Genomic DNA, 23,810 nt, shown 5'->3' with positions numbered 1-23,810 from the left:
TAGTCTACCGCAAAGGGAATCTGACCGCTGTTCAGTAGGCTACCGCAAAGGGAATCTGACTGCTGTTCAGTAGTCTACCGCAAAGGGAATCTGACCGCTGTTCAGTAAGTAGTCTACCGCAAAGGGAATCTGACCGCTGTTCAGTAGTCTACCGCAAAGGGAATCTGACCGCTGTTCAGTAAGTAGTCTACCGCAAAGGGAATCTGACCGCTGTTCAGGAGGCTACCGCAAAGGGAATCTGACCGCTGTTCAGTAGTCTACCGCAAAGGGAATCTGACCGCTGTTCAGTAGTCTACCGCAAAGGGAATCTGACCGCTGTTCAGTAAGTAGTCTACCGCAAAGGGAATCTGACCGCTGTTCAGTAGTCTACCGCAAAGGGAATCTGACCACTGTTCATTAGAAGAGTCCGCTGTTTCAGCCTACATAATGTGCCTATTGGATTTCTTTGCAGAGCATACATCATTTCAGATTTTAGAATTGATAAAATCTCAAATCTAGTGCCAAGGCATGTTAGAAGCATTGCCTCTATAGCTGATACCAGACACTCATTCATTCTCCATCACAGTCTTCTAAACTCCCCACTACATTTAATGCAAAGATGTTTATATTTATTTGTGATTATACTTTTGTAATACTTTTGTGACGTGGATCATAATTACAGTTACAGTCTATCAGGTTGCGTGATCCTCGTAATGTTACGTGGAAAATACAACTAATGGGACGCAGAATTAAATGTATATCACACTCGCACAAATGCGACCAGTTATTTTTCGTATTTGCGTTTCATTTCTTTCACTAGCAAATACATTTTACATTTTAGTCATTTAGCAGACGCTCTTATCCAGAGCGACTTACAGTAGTGAATGCATACATTTCATACATTTTTTTCCTGTGCTGGCCCCCCGTGGGAATCGAAATCACAACCCTGGTGTTGCAAACACCATGCTCTACCAACTGAGCTACAGGGAAGGCTAAATAACCGGGGTTGTGTGAGTGAACTGCTGGCACTTTAGAGCCCACTGAATGTCCATCTTATGTTCGCTAACGTTAGCTTGAAACAATTAGTGTTTACCTTTCCACAACATACAAAAAGAGATTTGTCCATGTGTTTACTAAAGTTTTTAATTTTTTTTATTTAAAAAAAAAATCAGGCCCTATTCATTTCTGCGTACTTTTAACTCGGATCTCGTACCTGCGTACATTGACAGAGAATTGCGTAGTTGGTACGCAAAATGCGTGCATGCTGGCAGGTCTGGTGTCAGCGTGGCAGGAGTGTTCCTTACCTTGATCTTACAGTCCATAGAGCAGGAGAGCAGCAGGTGACCTGACACAGGAAACAGACGGATAGCACTGACCCCCTGCAGAGAGAGAGAGAGAGAGAGAGAGAGAGAGAGAGAGAGAGGGGAGGGTTAATGAGTGGACATAATAGAATAATCTGTCTATGAGCTCACAGGTGTGTATGGTATTGCTATAAATCCTCTTATATAGAAGGCTAATTGTCTCAAGGAATTAGATAAGGAGATGAGAGCAAGGTAAGGAGCATTCAGCACAGCAGTAGTATTATACCATAGTAACATAACCCTATACCATCTTATAGAGCTCTTAAAGTGGAACTGAAAGCATTTTAGCAACATGAAATCTTTATAAATCTATTCATATACACCCCCAGAAAGAATGTGACACCTTTTTAGAAAAAAATCTGACAAGCGAGCACTTCGTTATGGTAATTTTCACCTTTTCATAAATTCTTAGAATGTTTGGGAAATACGTATACTAAGGCATTTGTGAACATTTCATAGCAATATAGAAAGTGGCGGTGCATTTGGACAATTAATAGACTTGGCAGTGAATAAAACATCTTGTTCGTCCAGTACCAGTCTACACCGACCAGTGCGCTATAGCAAATCAGAGCTACAGTAGGCCTTTATACAAACAAGTCATTTGCCACACGGGCCTGCCATCATTCACTTTGAACCTTACTGTGTGTTTACAGGCAGTAGCAACAGCACGACTTTAGACCATTGGAAACCATTCACCAAAAGACACTAAATTCACCTGAATGATTTCTGCAAATATCTGAAGACCACGGGAGTCCTCTTACATTTGGGAAGTGTACAGTCCTATTGATCAAACAACCATGGTAAGGTAGGCTCTCTCTACCTCAGTTATGCACATCAACAAGAACAACAACTAATGCTAGCCAGCAAAAGTTTTCAGCTAGTTGGCCATCACAATTGCACTGATAAACGATGGGGAGTTGTAGCCTATTCGTCCTTCTGCAACTTGCCTGCCAATGCATGCTTGTCCCAACCACGCACCCGAGCTAACTGGCTAAAGTGTCCGTTCGTCCAGAATATTGAGTAATTGAAACTGGAACAGTGCAACCTGAATGGCGGCAGCAAACAATGTAGCAGACCAGCTGTAGTTTACAACCTGATAGGAATAGTTTTTGGACTCCAAAGAAATGTATTGGTGAATTATATGAATCATGCATTGAACTGCATCCATCTATTCAGACAACAATGCCTTAGTGTACGTCATGGAACGTTGAGTCAAATAGAACCTATTTTTAAAACCTCTTATAAAGTTGGTTTTGTAGCATATACTGGGAATTTGATATTTTTGGCTGATATTATGATTGTCTGTTTGTTTCATATCTGCAAAGTAGTTAACGCTGTCAGTACCACGTTAAACAGCACAGGTGTCAAACTCATTACACAGAGTGCCGAGTGGCTGAGGGTTTTCACGCCTTCCTTGACCTTGATTGACTAATTAAGGTCAGTAATTAGTAAGGAACTCCCCTCACCTGATTGTCTAGGTGTTAATTGAAGGCAAGAAACAGCAACCTGCAGACACTAGGCCCCCTATAGAATGAGTACAACACCTATGCTTAATGTGGCGTCATATCTCGTCTGTATTCCCACAGAGCCAGAACAATCCTTATTATTATCCATTTTCAGAAACAGCAGGTTGTCTAGGTACAGCGCAGTTCGACACCACTTAATGAGCAGCAGACCGCTGTGTGTGTGTGTCTTTAATATTTGCCTCTGGTCATAATTATCCCTTCGTCTTTGGGAGTTTGTTAACGTTTCATCAAGGGCACAATCACCCCTCTGGCAATATCAACACCTCACTGACACACTGCGTGTGTGGGCATGTGATAATACCCACTAACAACTTGTCTTGGACAGCACTGATCCCCTACCCATCGACAGTTCAGAGTGTGTGTGTGTGTGTGTGTGTGTGTGTGTGTGAGTGAGTGAGAGAGATTACACTTAGCCTGCCCTATGGCTAGCAGCGCAGCAGTAAGACATCCTCTTTGAATGCTAATTCTATAGAGGCAGATATCAGGCTTTCATGCCTTGCAGCACAGGCATTTGTACCAAGACATTGCTCATGGCATCCACCGTGCAGGATATTCCTCAAATCCCAATGATGTTAACAGAACACGTCTCTAAACTATCAAACCATCTACCAGCCTCTCCATCCACAAGCATGTTTCTTTTTTTAATCATCCCTCCAGCTTTTCAATTAGGCTCTTGGTATGCAACTGTTCCAGTATGGAGTGGGATGGAAGCCCTGTTCACTTTAGGCCAATTCTCCCCTCTCTCACTACTGCAGACAGACAGAACCAAAGGCCTGATCACATCTTCTCCACACTCCGTCTGTTGAACCAGCACTTTCTTCCTCTCCATCTTTCACTCACACACATCTCCCTCATGTAAAGATGACGGACACTGTAAAGTGTGTATCAGTCATCCAATAGCTAACCCAGCGTGACCGATGATGAGTGTTCCCTCACTCACGAGTCCAATGTTTCCCCTATATGCATTTGCTAAATTGCGGCTGCCACTGCATTTAAATAAAAATTATGTAGATGTATAGATATATGCCCCAGGAAGATCCCCCCCCCCCCCCACTTACAGTTGAAGTCAGAAGTTTACATACACCTTAGTCAAATACATTTAAACTCAGTTTTCACAATTCCTGACGTTTAATCCTAGTAAAAATTCCCTATCTTAGGTCAGTTAGGATCACCACTTTATTTTAAGAATGAGACATTTATTTCAGCTTTTATTTCTTTCATCACATTCCCAGTGGGTCAGAAGTTTACATACACTCAATTAGTATTTGGTAGCGTTGCCTTTAAATTGTTTAACTTGGGTCAAACGTTTCAGGTAGCCTTCCACAAGCTTCCCACAATAAGTTGGGTGAATTTTGGCCCATTCCTCCTGACAGAGCTGGTGTAACTGAGTCAGGCTTGTAGGCCTCCTTGCACACACACGCTTTTTCAGTTCTGCCCACAAATTTTCTATAGGATTGAGGTCAGGGCTTTGTGATGGCCACTCCAATACCTTTCCTTTGCTGTCCTTAAGCCATTTTGCCACAACTTTGGAAATATGCTTGGAGTCATTGTCCATTTGGAAGACCCATTTGCGACCAAGCTTTAACTTCCTGGCTGATGTCTTGAGATGTTGCTTCAAAAATTACTTGTGTCATGCACAAAGTAGATGTCCTAACTGACTTGCCAAAACTATAGTTTGTTAACAAGAAATTTGTGGAGTGGTTGAAAAACGAGTTTTAATGATTCCAACCTAAGTGTATGTAAACTTCCGACTGTAACTCTTAGGGTAAATCCTAGGGCAAACACTGGAGTCCGAAGGTGTCCACTGACAACTCACCTTGGTGTGTCCAGTCCAGACGTGGATCTGTTTCTTGGGCAGGTAACACTTGTCTGGTATGTCTGCAGTACGCAGGTTAATACCCACGTCTTGGGGTACGTGGAGGTAAGACCTCCCTTGGTAGTCATACGCGTCTTTAACTGGAGACACAGAGGAGATAGTGTATACAGTAAGACTGAGGACTTCCTACATACAGGGTTACAGCAAATGTTCTTCTCATCTGAGTGAATGCTGAACAGTTCAGTTATGTAATTAGTAACGGTTGAGATGAGTGTTAGTTACCATGGAGAATGGTCTTCTCATCTGAGTGAATGCTGAACAGTTCAGTTATGTAATTAGTAACGGTTGAGATGAGTGTGTTAGTTACCATGGAGAATGGTCTTCTCATCTGAGTGAATGCTGAACAGTTCAGTTATGTAATTAGTAACGGTTGAGATGAGTGTTAGTTACCATGGAGAATGGTCTTCTCATCTGAGTGAATGCTGAACAGTTCAGTTATGTAATTAGTAACGGTTGAGATGAGTGTTAGTTACCATGGAGAATGGTCTTCTCATCTGAGTGAATGCTGAACAGTTCAGTTATGTAATTAGTAACGGTTGAGATGAGTGTGTTAGTTACCATGGAGAATGGTCTTCTCATCTGAGTGAATGCTGAACAGTTCAGTTATGTAATTAGTAACGGTTGAGATGAGTGTGTTAGTTACCATGGAGAATGGTCTTCTCATCTGAGTGAATGCTGAACAGTTCAGTTATGTAATTAGTAACGGTTGAGATGAGTGTGTTAGTTACCATGGAGAATGGTCTTCTCATCTGAGTGAATGCTGAACAGTTCAGTTATGTAATTAGTAACGGTTGAGATGAGTGTGTTAGTTACCATGGAGAATGGTCTTCTCATCTGAGTGAATGCTGAACAGTTCAGTTATGTAATTAGTAACGGTTGAGATGAGTGTTAGTTACCATGGAGAATGGTCTTCTCATCTGAGTGAATGCTGAACAGTTCAGTTATGTAATTAGTAACGGTTGAGATGAGTGTGTTAGTTACCATGGAGAATGGTCTTCTCATCTGAGTGAATGCTGAACAGTTCAGTTATGTAATTAGTAACGGTTGAGATGAGTGTGTTAGTTACCATGGAGAATGGTCTTCTCATCTGAGTGAATGCTGAACAGTTCAGTTATGTAATTAGTAACGGTTGAGATGAGTGTGTTAGTTACCATGGAGAATGGTCTTCTCATCTGAGTGAATGCTGAACAGTTCAGTTATGTAATTAGTAACGGTTGAGATGAGTGTGTTAGTTACCATGGAGAATGGTCTTCTCATCTGAGTGAATGCTGAACAGTTCAGTTATGTAATTAGTAACGGTTGAGATGAGTGTGTTAGTTACCATGGAGAATGGTCTTCTCATCTGAGTGAATGCTGAACAGTTCAGTTATGTAATTAGTAACGGTTGAGATGAGTGTGTTAGTTACCATGGAGAATGGTCTTCTCATCTGAGTGAATGCTGAACAGTTCAGTTATGTAATTAGTAACGGTTGAGATGAGTGTGTTAGTTACCATGGAGAATGGTCTTCTCATCTGAGTGAATGCTGAACAGTTCAGTTATGTAATTAGTAACGGTTGAGATGAGTGTGTTAGTTACCATGGAGAATGGTCTTCTCCTCTGAGTGAATGCTGAACAGTTCAGTTATGTAATTAGTAACGGTTGAGATGAGTGTGTTAGTTACCATGGAGAATGGTCTTCTCATCTGAGTGAATGCTGAACAGTTCAGTTATGTAATTAGTAACGGTTGAGATGAGTGTTAGTTACCATGGAGAATGGTCTTCTCATCTGAGTGAATGCTGAACAGTTCAGTTATGTAATTAGTAACGGTTGAGATGAGTGTGTTAGTTACCATGGAGAATGGTCTTCTCATCTGAGTGAATGCTGAACAGTTCAGTTATGTAATTAGTAACGGTTGAGATGAGTGTGTTAGTTACCATGGAGAATGGTCTTCTCATCTGAGTGAATGCTGAACAGTTCAGTTATGTAATTAGTAACGGTTGAGATGAGTGTGTTAGTTACCATGGAGAATGGTCTTCTCATCTGAGTGAATGCTGAACAGTTCAGTTATGTAATTAGTAACGGTTGAGATGAGTGTGTTAGTTACCATGGAGAATGGTCTTCTCATCTGAGTGAATGCTGAACAGTTCAGTTATGTAATTAGTAACGGTTGAGATGAGTGTTAGTTACCATGGAGAATGGTCTTCTCATCTGAGTGAATGCTGAACAGTTCAGTTATGTAATTAGTAACGGTTGAGATGAGTGTGTTAGTTACCATGGAGAATGGTCTTCTCATCTGAGTGAATGCTGAACAGTTCAGTTATGTAATTAGTAACGGTTGAGATGAGTGTGTTAGTTACCATGGAGAATGGTCTTCTCATCTGAGTGAATGCTGAACAGTTCAGTTATGTAATTAGTAACGGTTGAGATGAGTGTGTTAGTTACCATGGAGAATGGTCTTCTCATCTGAGTGAATGCTGAACAGTTCAGTTATGTAATTAGTAACGGTTGAGATGAGTGTGTTAGTTACCATGGAGAATGGTCTTCTCATCTGAGTGAATGCTGAACAGTTCAGTTATGTAATTAGTAACGGTTGAGATGAGTGTGTTAGTTACCATGGAGAATGGTCTTCTCATCTGAGTGAATGCTGAACAGTTCAGTTATGTAATTAGTAACGGTTGAGATGAGTGTGTTAGTTACCATGGAGAATGGTCTTCTCATCTGAGTGAATGCTGAACAGTTCAGTTATGTAATTAGTAACGGTTGAGATGAGTGTGTTAGTTACCATGGAGAATGGTCTTCTCATCTGAGTGAATGCTGAACAGTTCAGTTATGTAATTAGTAACGGTTGAGATGAGTGTGTTAGTTACCATGGAGAATGGTCTTCTCCTCTGAGTGAATGCTGAACAGTTCAGTTATGTAATTAGTAACGGTTGAGATGAGTGTGTTAGTTACCATGGAGAATGGTCTTCTCATCTGAGTGAATGCTGAACAGTTCAGTTATGTAATTAGTAACGGTTGAGATGAGTGTTAGTTACCATGGAGAATGGTCTTCTCATCTGAGTGAATGCTGAACAGTTCAGTTATGTAATTAGTAACGGTTGAGATGAGTGTGTTAGTTACCATGGAGAATGGTCTTCTCCTCCGCCGGAGCCTCTTCCTCGTTCCTTCCCTTCTTCTGCCTCTTGGCTGTGATCTCATCCAGCTCCTTCTGTTCCTCCTACAGACCAATCAGCAGACAACAATTAGTTAGAACCATCTCTTTACAGGAGGAAAAACAGTTAAGTCTAAAACACGCTCCTATGTAATACAAGCATCCATATTGCTTTGAGGAACTTCACACAATATTGAATTATTGATTGATTACCTCTGATGGTTTGGCCCCGTCCTTTTCGTCCACGTATTTCGCCCAGGGCCCGAGGTAATTGTCAATGTCATCCGATTCACCTCCTTGCACCTTTTTCCTCTTGTCATGTTTTTTTGGGCCAACCTCAAACACAGTCAACCCTACGAGAGGAGAATCACAAGAGAAACTGTTACACTATGCTCTTTCTTTCAAAGTTTTATGGAGAACAATGACTACAACAGCTTTCCATTAAGTTTCAAAACATCCCTCTTACAGGCTAGCAATGCACACCAAGCAAAACACAGAGTAGGAAATGAAGCATTACCTTTCTTTTTCTCTGCCTCATCCACTGCACCGATGTAGCTATTGGAGGAATTCTGGCTTGTTGTGTCCACAGACGGATCCAGAGCATAGCCTGAAAGCAAAAGACAAGTGAATAAAAAAAACAAGATGCTAAATGACCTTAAAGCCCCAAAATGTTAGATTCAAGGTGAAAGGAAGGTTAAACTCTTCACTAGACCTTCCTTATTCACAGCTGAACATTCTATCATAGACAATGGAACATTCAATCATAGACAATGGAACATTCAATCATAGACAATGGCCGTGGTGTGAATCAGGTCTATACTGGTCACATAGGCTACAGTCCCAGATACTCCTACACTAACTTACCAAAGGTGGAGAAGGTCCTCCTCTGCTGTTCAAACATGAAGTCATTGACGTGAGCAGGCTCTGCATAGCCAGACAGCATATTCCTGGGAGCAGCCATCTGTTGACTTCTATATGGGTTGACAGGACCAAACTAGGAGAAAAGAAGCATGTAAGAGTGAACACAGTGCAAAATAGATGTTATGTAGGTACAGTTAGGTAGGTACATTCATTCGAATGATGTACAGCAGTTTTCTTGAGTAAAATGTTACTATGAAACATTTTACCTCTGGTGCAAACATGGTTTCATATGTGGGGTTGTAGGTGACCTCTTTGAGAGAGGGGTCCAGATGCACACCAGTCTCCACAGCCTCCTGTTGGGGAGAAGAAACTTGACAGGTTTTCTACTGCTCATCATTTTGGTCAGTCATCAGGCTATGAAGGCACTTGAGTTAAAGGGGCTTGATGTTGTCACACACCTATCCTGGGGTGCGTTCAGTTCATTAAACGTTTTGCTAAGTTGCGCGATGGCTGTGTACTGAACAACATGTTTCCTCCAAACGTAGTGCGCTGTTCTTCACCAGTCTGAGGTGTGTTTGCTTCCGTTTGGTGGGTGTAGCCTGATTAATGTGGGTATGAGCATAAAAAAATATAATAATAATAAAAAAAATAAGCTAAATCTCATGCGGCCCACCGTACACAATCGCCCTCCGGGCCGCGATAGTCACAATGTTCTTCAACTTGTCGTTCAGAACAGTACTGTTTCCAATGAATCAAACTGCATACCATTGTGTTCTGTTAAGGGCAGCCCAGGTTGATTTTAAATAGAAACTCTTTACCTATCTTGCTAACAAATCAGCCAGCTTGATCCAATATATCTAGTTAGCTTGTTATTCATTTTCCAACCTGCTTGTTTACAGCTGCACTATGGTTGGACAGCCTTCTTATGCAGATTAAGACACTGCAGAGGCAGCGCGAGATAGGTCTAGGAGAACGTACCTCAATCCAGCGATGAGAAATGCGTTGTACTCTGAATTGTTCCATTAGCAGTCGTTTAATCTTTTCAGTGTAACAGTTGGGATACTGGGACAATTCGGAGTAAGATGCTTTTTTTTGTTCATCCATTCAAATTGTTCCTCATAGTTTTTGAAAATTCTTTTCAACACTCTCCGCCTCGATAATCAGCGTCGCAGATAAATAGGCTATGGACATGTTACGTGTATTTGTTTCTATTTTAATGATTGTCAATTTCATCTTTATACTATAGCATACTTGTCTCCTTCACACTTTCATTGTCAATTCATTATCTTATAGCCTACTTTCGGAAAGCCTAAGGTAGGCCTACATTTTTTTATACTTTTATGGGAAGGAGAAATATATGCTTGTGTCTGACATACGCTAGTGGCTTTGATTGACGGGTGCTTTTATGGGGGTGTGAGTTCACTGATTCTCTCTATAGGCTTATCTGTCCATTCAGAATGTTTCCTAAAGTAGTCTGTCTGGACTTCATCTCTTTAACAGGAATCAAACGCTCCTGTCCTGATGTAATCTTGTAAAAGGTCTGTTTCCAGTAGTTTAGGCTACATTATCTCTCTCCTTACTGCATCCTCTCTTTGAAGAACATATGCCAACGCCACTGCCATCAAATGACCACAGCAGCGGGGTTTGTGATGTCAAGCGACTATTTCAGGAAAAGTGGGAGGAAACCCATCTGAATTAGCGTGAATGGTTTTGTGTGTCGAAATAGGATCCATATTTTATTTTTTTAGATGCAGAAAGCCAACAGACAAGGAGAAGGCATACATCTTGATTTGACTACGTTAATGCTGTCCTCTCCAACCAGGCATTTACTACTTTGTTGATTCATATTTAAAAGTAATAACCTGAATAATAATAATGAAATGCCACGATAATAACAAACTGTAATGGCTTGTTTCAAATAGGTTTTATTAAGCATATTCATGTAAACAAGTGTACAAACATAATTGTGACCTCCCCTTTTTGACCTCTCCCCCTGAACAGTTATGTTGGTGACCTTGTACATTAGCATGGCCAATTACCGTAACCTCAAATTCCAAGACCGCCAAAGACCTATGCTGACTCGCACAACCGCTGAACGAAGGTTGCGTTGGCTATGTGTTTGGGTACAGTAGTCTGTGTCAACATGCATAATTTGCGTTTTAGAGTGTGGATTAGTTGAAGTGCTTCAGTTCTGGCCCATCCCAATATTCCACAGTCCCACCCACGAACAAATTCATGGCTATGCTACTGACATGAAGATGTCCATTGTGTCCATTGAAATATAGTATTTTTTTACTAATAAAATGACCATAGTTAGTTGTAGGCAACACATTTAACCAGGATCTGAGGTGTCTATCTCAATCTATCCACTCGACAAGTCTACAGTGGCACCAAATTAAACCTGCGATTCTCCAAGCGCTGTAACGAACCAGTCACGTTTTTTAACATTTGCATCCAGGTCAATAAATACACTACCTATACATTATCACTCGCAACCCCAAGTCATTACCACGATTAGGCCTGCCACGTTGGTGTAGTCTTACAGTTGCCAAGGATACATGTATTTCCTTATATCATTTCACTTACCTTTTTCTGTAAACGCAGTCTCGAGTCTATTTACTGAAGGCCTACTCGATGGCAATCACCGATCACATTCAACGTAAAAAGTAGGGTCCAATCAAAATTATTTTGGGGGACCAAGGGGTGTGGGTGGAATATGTTCACGGAGTAGATAATCATTTCAGAAAACCAATGGTCAAAACCGTATACAATCCAAAGTTAGTTGTTTTCCCCTGTAGAATTACCAACATTATGGGAACAAAATCAACAGAGATGCCAGATAAAAAAGCAGTCGCTACAGGCAAAAAAATGCTTCTCGTAAACACAATTTGTAGCCTAAGCTTTGTGACAAGCATGGCATTGTAAGTCATTTTACATTTGAGTGATTTAGCAGATGCTTTTATCCGGAGCGACTTACAGGTAAGGGTGACCAGACGTACCCATTTTCCGGGGACATTCCCCATTTCTGGTGGCCTGTCCCCGGAAATGTCCCCATTTTTAACAGTCCGTTAAAAAGTCTGTGTGTTAAAAACAGACCACAAAGTGAAATATTTTACTTGGCAAGAAAGACCAGGCAGCAGAGCCTGCCGGTTGACGTCTCAGTCGCGTTATGCTTGTTTAGGCCAACAGAGGGGGCTGCTCGCTATAGCAGCTTCATTCACTCTTCTTCTTCTACTACTAACTACTTGCTCGCGATAGTTTTAGAGAAAAATGCTGTGGAAAAAACTCGTCCAGAAGCTAGCAAGAATCAAGTGAATCCACATCATCACCACAAACGTCTTTTCAAGCCAGGTAAGTTACAATCGTTTGAGATACTAGCTAGTGATGTTATGTCACAGTTTATTATATAGATTTTTGATCTGTTCTATAAGGTTTTAAATAGCTAACATTAGCTAGCATAACCTATGTAGACTAGTTAGCTAGCTACTGTTATGGTAGCTAGGTTAAAAAACGTTCACATGTAAACATGCAGTGGACAGGCTATTTTGAAAACATGATTATATTAAATGAATGCACAATTAATTCTGAGAATATTTTTGTAGATTACAATTTTAATGGTTTGGCATTATAATAAGTAGTGTGAAAATATATTTAGAAATGTTCATGGATAACATTAGCAGTGGAGAGGAAGGAGGAAGAGTGGATAGGAAGAAGAGTGAAGGAGACAGGAGGAAAGGTGAAGATATGGTTACAGAGCCTGCCAATTTATTATTCCAAACAATGTTGAGATAAAATACAAAAAGGAGGCAAGCAACGGGAATCTGTTAACCAAAGTATTTTATCTAATAGTATGCTATTTATTAATACAGATTGGAAAGGAAGGAGAAGGAAAAATGAAGGGAGTAAAAAGAGTGAAGCAAGGAGAGTGTAGAAGAGTGAGGTGGAAAGGTGAAGGAAAGGAAGACGAGTGAAGAAAAGAAGAGAAAGATTGGAGGAGAAGATAAAGTTGAGAGTAAGAAGAGTGACACAAGGAGAGTGAAGAAGAACAGACAGAGGAGATACAATGACTCCAAGAAACGGAAATGCACCCTTTATGAAAAACATGAGAGAATTTCCATTTATACGCTCAGGTCAAGACGATAGAATGGTTCACTGCACCCTTTGTAATTCCTCTCTTTCAATTGGCAGCCGGAGAAGAATGGCAGTGGTAGAACATCAGCAGACGAAAAAGCATAAAGCCTCTCTGGTTGCCCGTGTTGGTATGCCCTCTGTCACCACATTCTTCAAGAAGGTAGAGCCTTCCCAAGAAGAATATGATTTAGCTGTGCAGGAGGGTGTCTTCGCATACCACACTATGCGACACAATCATAGTTACAGATCTATGGACTGCACAGCACAACTGACACGGAAGCTTTATGAGCCAAAGTTTACATGTGCTAGGACAAAATGTGACGCCATAGTGAGTAACGTGTTAGCAACATGGGCAACTACTTTGGTAACACAGACCTAGACCAGGTTGAATTTGTGTCCCTGTCCATTGATGCGTCCAATCATGGACATGTAAAGCTGCTGCCAATAGTAGTCAGATATGTAAGATATATGATGGCAGCACATCTGTGGAAACAAAACTGCTTGGTTTTGTTGAATTGAACAGAGAAACAGCAGAGGAAATTGCAGCTGAGGTCCTGGTGGTCATCCAAAAATGTAACCTGGAAAACATTCTGTCGACAACAAATGCCAACTTTGGAGGACTGAATAGGCTGGGCAGGGTCAATGTCCATTCTTAAGTTAAAAATGCTCTGCAGTGGGAGGGGATTGGCTTAGGTTGTCCTGCCCGCATCATTCATAACACGGCCAGAACAGCTTTGGATATGATGTTGAGTACCTGCTCACAAAGATATTCGGATATGTTCATATTTTCACCGTCAGAGTAGAAAGACTGAAGGGCTTTTGTGAGTTTGTTGGCCAGGAGTACCATAACATTTTAGGACACAGCAATGTTCGCTGGATATCCATGCTCCCTGCTCTAGAAAGAGTGCTGAAAATGTATATGCCATTGAAATCCTTTTTTATTTCTGAAGACAAATGCCCTGTTGTCCTGTGAACAATGTTCGAAGATCCACTGACTGAACTTTGGCTGGCCTTTGTCCATGGAAACCTGACCGTATTCAGTGACACGATCAAGATACTTGGAGGCCAGGACCGCTGTGCTGTGGAGTCCGCTGCAATTCTGAGAAACGTTGAGGCAAAATTGACTGCAAGACGTGATGACAACTTCATTCCAGTTTTGGTCAGAGAACTTCTGAGAGAGCTAGAGGAAAATAGAGCCATGTCTAAAGAGAGCTTTCTCAAAACATCCCAATCATTCTTCACTATGGCTGTTGCAAGCATGGGGAAAGCACACAGATAATCTAAAAGGTTTACATTGTCTCCTTTTAAAAAGGCAACCTCAGCGTGAAGAGATCCAGAAGGCAGCAGGCACACTGCAGGAACAATGCCCCAATGTGACCATCAATGAGGATGCATTGTGTGACGAAATGGAGCACGGTGGTTACCCACTTCAAAGAGAACAACATCCCACACACTAACCTGGCTAGATTAGCGTCTGTTGTCATGTGCTTACCTGGAAGTAATGCACCAGTCGAGAGAGTGTTCTGCCAAATGAATGATCTATGGACAGCAGCAAGTAGTAGGTTCACTGTTCCTACCATCAAGGCCATGCTTATTGTGAAGACAAACTTCAACCTCCCCTGCCAGGAGTTAATGGAGAAGCTGGCCAAAGACAGAGCAATCCTGAAGAAGATACATTCTTCTGAGAAATATACAGATTAGGTTGGTATAAGTATATTATGTAGTTACCGATTTCATCAGCATCTTATTTCTTTATTATGTTGTTAATTATTTCACATATACTATTGTCTTGTTTTTTCAATTTTGCTCATGTTCTCTTCTGATCTTATTCTACCTGGACCACTGAATGGCTGTTCAGATTGGACAGTTCTGTCTTGTCTGTAGTGTTTCTGTAATACAGTTGTTTTCTCTAATATAGTTGTTTTCTCTATCACAGTGTGTATGTTAGACTAAATACATGAAACCGGAATTGTCCCCCTTTTTATTTCATAGATAATAACATTGGATATTTTAATTATATATTGACCGCCGAACTGGAAATGTCCCCAGTTTTCATTTCAGAAATCTGGTCACCTTACTTACAGGAGCAATTAGGGTTCAGGGCCTTGCTCAAGGGCACTGACAAATTTTTCACCTAGTTGGCTCAGGGATTCGAACCAGCAACTTTTCGGTTACTGGCCCGAACCTGTTGGGGCTAGGGGGCAGTATTTGCACGGCCGGATAAAAAAACGTACCCGATTTAATCTGGTTACTACTCCTGCCCAGTAACTAGAATATGCATATAAGTGTTTGATTTGGATAGAAAACACCCTAAAGTTTCTAAAACTGTTTGAATGGTGTCTGTGAGTATAACAGAACTCATTTGGCAGGCCAAAACCTGAGAAGATTCCAAACAGGAAGCGCTCTCTCTGACCATTTCATGGCCTTATTGATCATCTCTAACAAAAACAGGGGATCTCTGGCATGACGTGACATTTTCTAACGCTCCCATAGGCTCTCAGAAGGCGCCAGAAAGCTGAATCGTGGCTTTGCAGCCCATGGCTGAAAAACAGTAGCGCATTTTGATAGTGGTCGATCTGAGGACAATGGGACGGGGCGCGTGTGCCCGAGTCGACTCCATGTTTACTTTCTCTCTCTTTGAACGAAAACCACCACTCCCGGTCGGAATATTATCGCTTTTTTACGAGAAAAATGGCATAAAAATTGATTTTAAACAGCGGTTGACATGCTTCGAAGTACGGTAATGGAATATTTAAAAATGTTTTGTCACGAAACGCGTCGGGCGCGTCACCCTTATTTACCCTTCGGATAGTGTCTTGAACCCACGAACAAAATGCTGCTATTTGGATATAACTATGGATTATTTGGGACCAAACCAACATTTGTTATTGAAGTAGAAGTCCTGGGAGTGCATTCTGACGAAGAACAGCAAAGGTAATAACATTTTTCTTATAGTAAATCTGACTTTGGTGAGGGCTAAACTTGGTGGGTGTCTAAATAGCTAGCCCTGTGATGCCGGGCTATCTACTTAGAATATTGCAAAATGTGCTTTCACCAAAAAGCTATTTTAAAATCGGACATAGCGAGTGCATATAGGAGTTCTGTATCTATAATTCTTAAAATAATTGTTATGTTTTTTGTGAACGTTTATCGTGAGTAATTTAGTAAATTCACCGGAAGTGTTCGGTGGGAATGCTAGCCACATGCTAGTCACATGCTAATGTAAAAAGCTGTTTTTTGATATAAATATGAACTTGATTGAACAAAACATGCATGTATTGTATAACATAATGTCCTAGGTGTGTCATCTGATGAAGATCATCAAAGGTTAGTGCTGCATTTAGCTGTGGTTTGGGTTTATGTGACATTATATGCTAGCTTGAAAAATGGGTGTCTGATTATTTCTGGCTGGGTACTCTGCTGACATAATCTAATGTTTTGCTTTCGTTGTAAAGCCTTTTTGAAATCGGACAGTGTGGTTAGATTATCGAGAGTCTTGTCTTTAAAATGGTGTAAAATAGTCATATGTTTGAGAAATTGAAGTAATAGCATTTCTAAGGTATTTGAATATCGCGCCACAGGATTACACTGGCTGTTGAGTAGGTGGGACGTCCCACCTAGCCCATAGAGGTTAACCGCTAGGCTACCTGCTGCCTAGTCATCAAACTATAGCCTATACAGTACATGTAGGCTATCTTGCCGTTGTGTGTAAATTGAATAATTGGAAAGCAATATTTATAATTGATTAGGCCGTATAGGCTATCCTTTAACTATAACATGAGCAGCTGTAATTCACCTCAAGCATTTTCCTTATATGCCACACGGTCTCATTTTATTTGTAGTCCAGCTGAAATGCTGATATTCGCGTTGAAGCCTACTATTCACCTCTCTACCCAAAATCCGCAGGACATACAGCACATTGAGTTAAGATAGCTATCTATTTTGATATGTGACATAGCATGATACGTAGCATTTTCAGTTTTTGATGTATGCTTTCATAGTCAATGTTAAATACAATTTTTGATGATTACTCACCAAACAAGTGTAGTTTTGTAACATCTCAACTAGGGTTGCAAAGGGTCGGAAACTTTCTGGTAAATTTCCATACATTTTCCATGGGAAGTTAAAGGGGAATTTTGCTTAAATTCATAAAAAGTTAGCTTATAACATTGAACCTTTTTTGTGGGATACACATGGTAATTCTTGGTCTTGTTGCATATTTTGGATAAACTATACAATTGGGTTCTGAGAATTTGAAATATACTTATTCATGTCACTGAGGGAGCGAGGGTAATGTATAACGTTTAGATTATGTCAGGATATGTTATTGTTAGCCATCAGGGATCCTATGGGAAGGATCCTCTGGGCTGAGAAGAGACACAGTCTGGTACCAGGCACCATGACAGCCGTGAGATGGGGAGGAGTGAGCACTTTGTGGTAGAGGTCAGGTCAGATGAAGTGAGGAAGAACAGATATCACTAAGGCTCTGTCTAGCAAAAGAAATGCATTGGCTGTTCAGATGTGTAGGAGGAGACTCAGTCTAGGAGAAATGGTTAAATATCAGTGCTTGTGCGAAAATGTCTTTGTCTGAATGCAGCTGTATTGACCCTCTGGGAAGAATAAACTTGGTTAAGCTTTTATAGTGTCCGTTGAGTTTTTTTACTCAGAATTAGAACGTAACAATCCCCAATTCAATGAAATTGCAACCCTCTGCATGCACAGTGCATTCTTCCATCACATGTACAGCTGATTCTCAAGATCTTGCACACTAATGAGATGCTATTGAGCCCACACTAATACTGTCTGAGCCAAGGACTACATGCTTTCTGGTAAATTCTGATTACAATACTGGGTGGGGGTGCATATATTTTATATGTCATACATGATTTCTTGTTAACTAGTAAATAGTAGCCTACAGCAAAGTGTGTTTAAATCATTTCTAACTTAATTTCTGCTAGTTCGTTTTTGCTACCATGTGGGTTTTAGCTTGCTTGAGCCTGCTAACTGAGGAGTGTTAATTCACCTGTTTCCATACATGTTTAATTTTAAAACAGTTATCTTACAAAGGACTTGTTTAATCTAACTGCTTAACTATTTAGCTGTACATGGAATTGTATTTGGGGTTTTTTTACCAAAAAAATTCTAATCTTTACAGGAAAATGCCACAGCCATGATCTGATGTGTGGAGACATTTCACTGCAGCTAATGTAGAAAGAAAAGCTGTGCACATTTGCAAATACTGTGCCAAATCATATGTGAAGAATGCAACAAAGATGCAGAATTATCTGGCCAAGTGCATAAAGTTCCCTCAGCACTCACAACAAGCAACCTCTGTCAAAAGTCTCTCTACTTCTATTGGAGGTAAAAATTATGACTCAGACACCTTATCGATAGAAACAGCTCATGGTCCTTCTGGAATCAGAAGTTATTTTTGACTCAATGGAGGAACGTAGTCAGAGAAATGCTGATGAATGTCTTGCTCGATCTGTGTATGCAACTGGTTCACCTCTGATGCTCACAGGCAATGTGTATTGGAAGAGATTTCTGAATGTTCTTTGCCCAGCATACACCCCTCCAACCAGACATGCTTTATCTACTCATTTGCTGGATGCAGAGTTCAAGTGAAAGTCAAGCAAATCATAGAGAAAGCAGACTGTATTGCAATCATCTCTGATGGGTGGTCGAAAGTTTGTGGGCAAGGAATAATTAACTACATCTTTTCCACCCCTCAACCAGTATTCTACAAGAGCACAGACACAAGGGCAACACAAACACCGGTCTCTACACTGCAGATAGGCTGAAGGCAGTCATCAATGACCTTGGACCACAGAAGGTATTTGCACTGGTGACAGACAATGATACGAACATGAAGGCTGCTTGGTCTAAAGTGGAGGAGTCCTACCCTCACATCACACCCATTGGCTGTGCTGCTCATGCATTGAATCTGCTCCTCAAGGACATCATGGCACTGAAAACGATGGATACACTCCACAAGAGAGCCAAGGAAATGGTTAGGTATGTGAAGTCATCAAGTTATAGCAGAAATCTGCCTCACCAAGCAAAGTGAGAAGAATAAGAGCACCACATTGAACCTGCCCAGCAACACCCGTTGGGGTGGTGTTGTCATCATAATTGACAGTCTCCTGGTGGGGAAGGAGTCTCTCCAACAAATGGCCATATTAGTCTGCCGATATGGACAGCCCCATCAAGAGGATCCTCCTGGATGATGTATTATGGGAGAGAGTGGTAAGCAGCCTGAAACTCCTGAAACCTATAGCAGTAGCCATTGCACAGATTGAGGGATACAATGCCATCCAGTCTGATGTTCAGACTCTGCTTGCAGATGTAAGAGAAGAAATCCGTACTGCCCTGACCACTTCACTGTTGCTCCAAGCAGAGGAAACTGCAGTTCTGAAATACATCAAAAAGCGTGAAGACTTCTGCCTGAAGCCCATACACACCACAGCGTACATGTTGGACCCCAAGTATGCTGGCAAGAGCATCCTGTCTGGGGCAGAGATCAACAAGGCCTATGGTGCCATCACTACTGTATCTCGCCACCTAGGCCTGGATGAGGGAAAGGTTCTTGGCAGTCTGGCGAGGTACGCTTCCAAGCAAGGGCTTTGGGATGGAGATGCAATATGGTTGTCATGCCAACATATCTCATCAGCCACCTGGTGGAAGGGACTTTGTGGATCTGAGGCTCTTTCCCCTGTTGCCTCCATCATCCTCCAAATCTCACTAACATCAGCCGCCTCAGAGCGCAACTGGTCCTTGTTTTGGAACACACACACTAAAGCACGCAACAGGCTGACCAATACAAGGATTGAAAAATTGGTGGCCATCCAGGTAAATTTGAGACTTTTTGAGCCTGATAACGAGCCATCCTGAACAAGGTTGGAAATTGACAGCGAAAATGAGGCCTCAAAGTCTGATGTTCAAGAGGTTGAAAATTGAGGAGGTCCAGGGAGAAGACATGGAAGCTTGAGAGGAAGACAACCAGAGCTTCAGTTTCTAGACTATAATTTTACAGATGTTGAAAACGTTTTTGGGAGATGCGATGGATCATTGGGGATCATTTAATATTCCCTTTTGTTGTTCAGTGAAATTATCCCATGTGAAGAGTCAACTCATTTAATTAAAGTTCAATTCATAACTAAATTGTTTAATTTCTTTTGGAAGGATTTAATCATTTGCAATTATATCTACTTATGAGGTAAAAGGTTTATGTTTCTGTCTCCATAGGATATGGTAAATATATCCAATGCAAAAAACATCAGATTTAAATGGTATTAATATTCATTTGCATATATTGCCGTTAATTCCCATATATTCCCACAGAAGGTTTCCACCTCTGAATATTCCCCAAAATGTGCAACGCTAATCTCAGAGCTTCAATTCAAAGCCTGCATACTTCAGCTCCTGTTATCCTAATTGTACTTTTGTGACCCGCATTTTTTTCTTTTTTTAAGTGGACGATTGCAACATAAAAGTTCATGCGAGGAAGCTGCACCGCTGTCAACAGCTCGGTGCTTTGTTGTAGGATGTATTGCGTTACAAAATCCGATTTTTGAAATTGCCTTAATGTTGATGATTTGTAAAAAATAAAAAAACACCGCACTGAGCAACTAAGAAATTGAAGGGTCGTATTTATTTTATACCAGAAGTTCTCACTATGAGCCTGTGCCTGGATGGACACCCTATAAAAATAAATACATTGCAGGATCATTGTGTAACGGACAAACAAACATGGTTGTTTGAACCTGTCAAGACAGCGATGTGCACATACCAATGATCCAATGTGACAGTCTAGACAGGATGAATGGGACAGTGGGAGAAATGTCTGATACTGGGCTTAGGAAACACTTTCTGTGGGCTATTCTTAGAATTACATATTTTGAGCGTTGTTCACTACCACTGCCTGCTTTCCCACTTTGTGACAGTGCCATTGTAAAAATGGCCCAATTGAATAAAATATTTCACTACCTAGCAACACTGAATTATAGCAATGAAATCCAATGATTTGACCGTCCGTAGGACGAGGTGCCACTAGTTTTTAGGGTAATCTATAGTATAGCCTACGACGTTTAAGATATTCTCCTATTTAATCGTATACCCTTGCAAAGACGTGTACGGTTGCTGGATTTCATTAGTAATTGGCACAGAGCGGAGGCGAACGATGTATGCAACATTGGTCATTCGATGTTTTAGGGAATATCTTGCATGTTTACACAATTTAGTAAGGCGAGAATAAACTAGGCCTACTGCCACATATTTTTTAAGGATATGTAGACTACTGGTGGTATGAGGATTATATCCGAACAATGGTGTACCTCTTATGATCAAATAAGTGTCTATTTGCGCCTATTTTTTTTTATTATTGAACGTGGAATGGCTAATTTACCCACTCCTCTTGACAAGTGCTCCGAATACTCCCATTACTGTTCCGCTATATATTGGTGCAAAGTTTCTGTTGGTTGGAGTAGACACGCACCGTGAGGTGACATCAAATTAGTAAAATGGTCTTTGGACATGTTTTAGTGCTGTGCGCCAATGTTTAGCAGAAGCAAATTGGAGCCCGATAATATCCAGCTAAATAATTTTCTATGGGGTGATCTGTACTGTTAACTCCGTTTATGGACGAGTCGTCAAGCCTGCGTGTGTAGTTATGGTGACGCCAGGTGTGATAATAAGGCAGGTGCGTTCAAGGACGGTTAAACTCGTCACTAATCTTTTTAAGGTAAACGTCCAAACACACTTTTTCTTACCTTAGTTACTGTTCTGCACTGTTAGACTATAATTTTTAAAATGTAAATATTTAAAGTTGCATTAATCAACATTGGAACATTGGTTTCAATGGTCACCAAATATGTATTTTTCATTGGTCTTAGTGGAAGATCTCAAAGATAGTCCTAACTTCTCATTATGTAAACTTCTTCCACTAAAATTATTAATACTTCCAGCCTGCTAAGCAAGCACATTACATTTCTATTGAAACTTCCTGTTTTAGCTACTTAGCTATACAAATATTTGGTGAAAGTAACTTAACTCATTGTTCTAGCCATATAATTAGGAATGTAATAGGATCTGTAATGGTTATATATGTGCTTTCACTATCCACCTAACGTCAGTGTAGCTAGATAAGTAAAGTTAGCGATTACATTCAAAAGTTGCTTTCTAGGTGACAAGCCGACTCTGGCTGGATAGCACTAGTAGCTAGCTAGCGTTGCGTATATCCCCAGCTAGCTATCTAGCGTACATTAGTAGCTACAATTTCTAGCTTAATTAGCAACCAGCTAATCTGCCTCGCTAGCCCACTTACCTTTACGGCGACCTCAGGAGCTGAATTAAGGAGAGCCAAAGACATTGTTTGTCCAGATTTCAACGGTTGAAGGTGTGCTAGGGCATCAGGGTCAACTTTTTCGGGACTAGCATTAGATTTTGTCTCATTATCTGAATCTGAATCGGTCCCGTACGAAACGAGGGACTCCACGGTGGCAGCCATCTTGGATGTTGTGAATGCCCAACCGGAAATATCCTAAAAGTAGGTATTTACTTTAAAATCAAATCACATTTTATTTGTAACATGCGCCGAATACAACGGGTGTATACTTTACCGTGAAATACTTGCTTACGAGCCCTTCCCAACGATGCAATAAAAACAAAAATTACACAAGAGGAATAAAATATAGAAGAATGGAGCTATATACAGGGAGTACCAGTACCAGATCAATGTGCAGGGTAAAATGACTAGGCATCAGGATATATAATAATAAGAGTAAAATAAAGACCAAAGCAGCAGTGTGTGTGTTGTATCGGTTTGTTTGTTTGTGTGTGTAGTGTAGTGTAGGCCTGTGTAAATGTGTGTGGGTTTTGTGTGGTGTGTAAGTGAGTATTTTGTGTATATATAGTCTTGACATTAAAGTGAAAATAAGTATAACAAAACATCAAAATTGGGAGAGATTAATCGTTTAGTTGAATTTTATAATGATACAATTTGGAATAACATAATGTAAGTCACTATTATTTCAACAGATGAGTGATCAACGGATACAAATACATTTTATGCACCTTTAAGGATATCATTCTCACTGGGCAGACATGACTTCTAAAAATTGGACGTGCTCACATTTCGTGATTTCCTTGCCCCAAAATCTTTCATTCCGTCCATCCTCAACCCCAGGACGTGGGTGCTCATATTACACGATTATTCCCTAGTTGTTACTGCCCTGAGTTTCTTGGTTGTTATAGGGGGAAATGCCATTATTATGTGCATAAACATAAAAAAAGGGGTGCAGAATATAGACTTAATATTAAATTATAATTTTGGTTTCTGTCATTGTAAGATTGGTGGAGTTCGTTTTGTATGCCAAGGTGCCCCTGGCGGGTGTAGATTTCATTTAAAGACCAATGGAATTGTATAAAATAATTAAACTCCGTCCAACCGGGGCACCCGGCCATGTAAAACGAACAAACCCATTGAAAAGGCCGCTTCTTTTCTCCATAGCTTCATCAATCTGTCTTCCATCACCCCGTACACACGTCGCGTGTTGTTGTTGCTTTCCTCTTCGCCATCATTGTTTTGGTCTCACATGCTGAATGCTCATTGGCTATTGGCAGCAGTCCTTTCCCAATCGCGTTTTAGCACTGCTCATACTACAAGATGCATACCAAAATGTCTGACATGTCAGAAAATTATCTGGACATCCGACAGGGGTCAGGGTCTTCATTTATAAATCGTGCATACAAAGTATACCTCAAAATGTACGCGAGACAGATTTACAAACATTTAACTTGACGTGAAAATATTCTCACCTCCCTGCAAACTTTAGACCATGCTTATGCACATCTGCTAGTGGTTGAAATAATTGCCAGCTGGCAAGTAATTAGTTTGTTTAGGGATATCATGAAAAGCTTATAAATACAAAACTAAAATCACGAAAAC

At 40.7% G+C, this 23,810-nt stretch overlaps 1 protein-coding gene across 1 annotated transcript in view; it reads right to left on the bottom strand.

Moving 5' to 3' along the window:
* The window catches only part of LOC115177485 (pre-mRNA-processing factor 17), a 46,893-nt gene extending 24,499 nt beyond the window's left edge, over nt 1-22,394 (bottom strand). The window contains exons 1-8 of the mRNA XM_029738337.1: nt 22,188-22,394; nt 9,001-9,087; nt 8,738-8,867; nt 8,391-8,480; nt 8,087-8,226; nt 7,843-7,939; nt 4,683-4,822; nt 1,284-1,358 (exon numbers count right to left, since the gene is read on the bottom strand). Coding sequence (XP_029594197.1) covers nt 1,284-1,358; nt 4,683-4,822; nt 7,843-7,939; nt 8,087-8,226; nt 8,391-8,480; nt 8,738-8,867; nt 9,001-9,087; nt 22,188-22,370 — 942 coding nt within the window. The 5' untranslated portion in view covers nt 22,371-22,394. The remainder of the gene's footprint in view (nt 1-1,283; nt 1,359-4,682; nt 4,823-7,842; nt 7,940-8,086; nt 8,227-8,390; nt 8,481-8,737; nt 8,868-9,000; nt 9,088-22,187) is intronic.
* Nucleotides 22,395-23,810: the final 1,416 nt, after the last annotated feature.

The sequence above is a fragment of the Salmo trutta genome, chromosome 1 (assembly GCF_901001165.1).
Source record: "Salmo trutta chromosome 1, fSalTru1.1, whole genome shotgun sequence".
In the NCBI taxonomy this organism is placed as follows: Eukaryota; Metazoa; Chordata; class Actinopteri; order Salmoniformes; family Salmonidae; genus Salmo; species Salmo trutta.
This window is presented reverse-complemented; position numbering and strand designations above follow the sequence as displayed.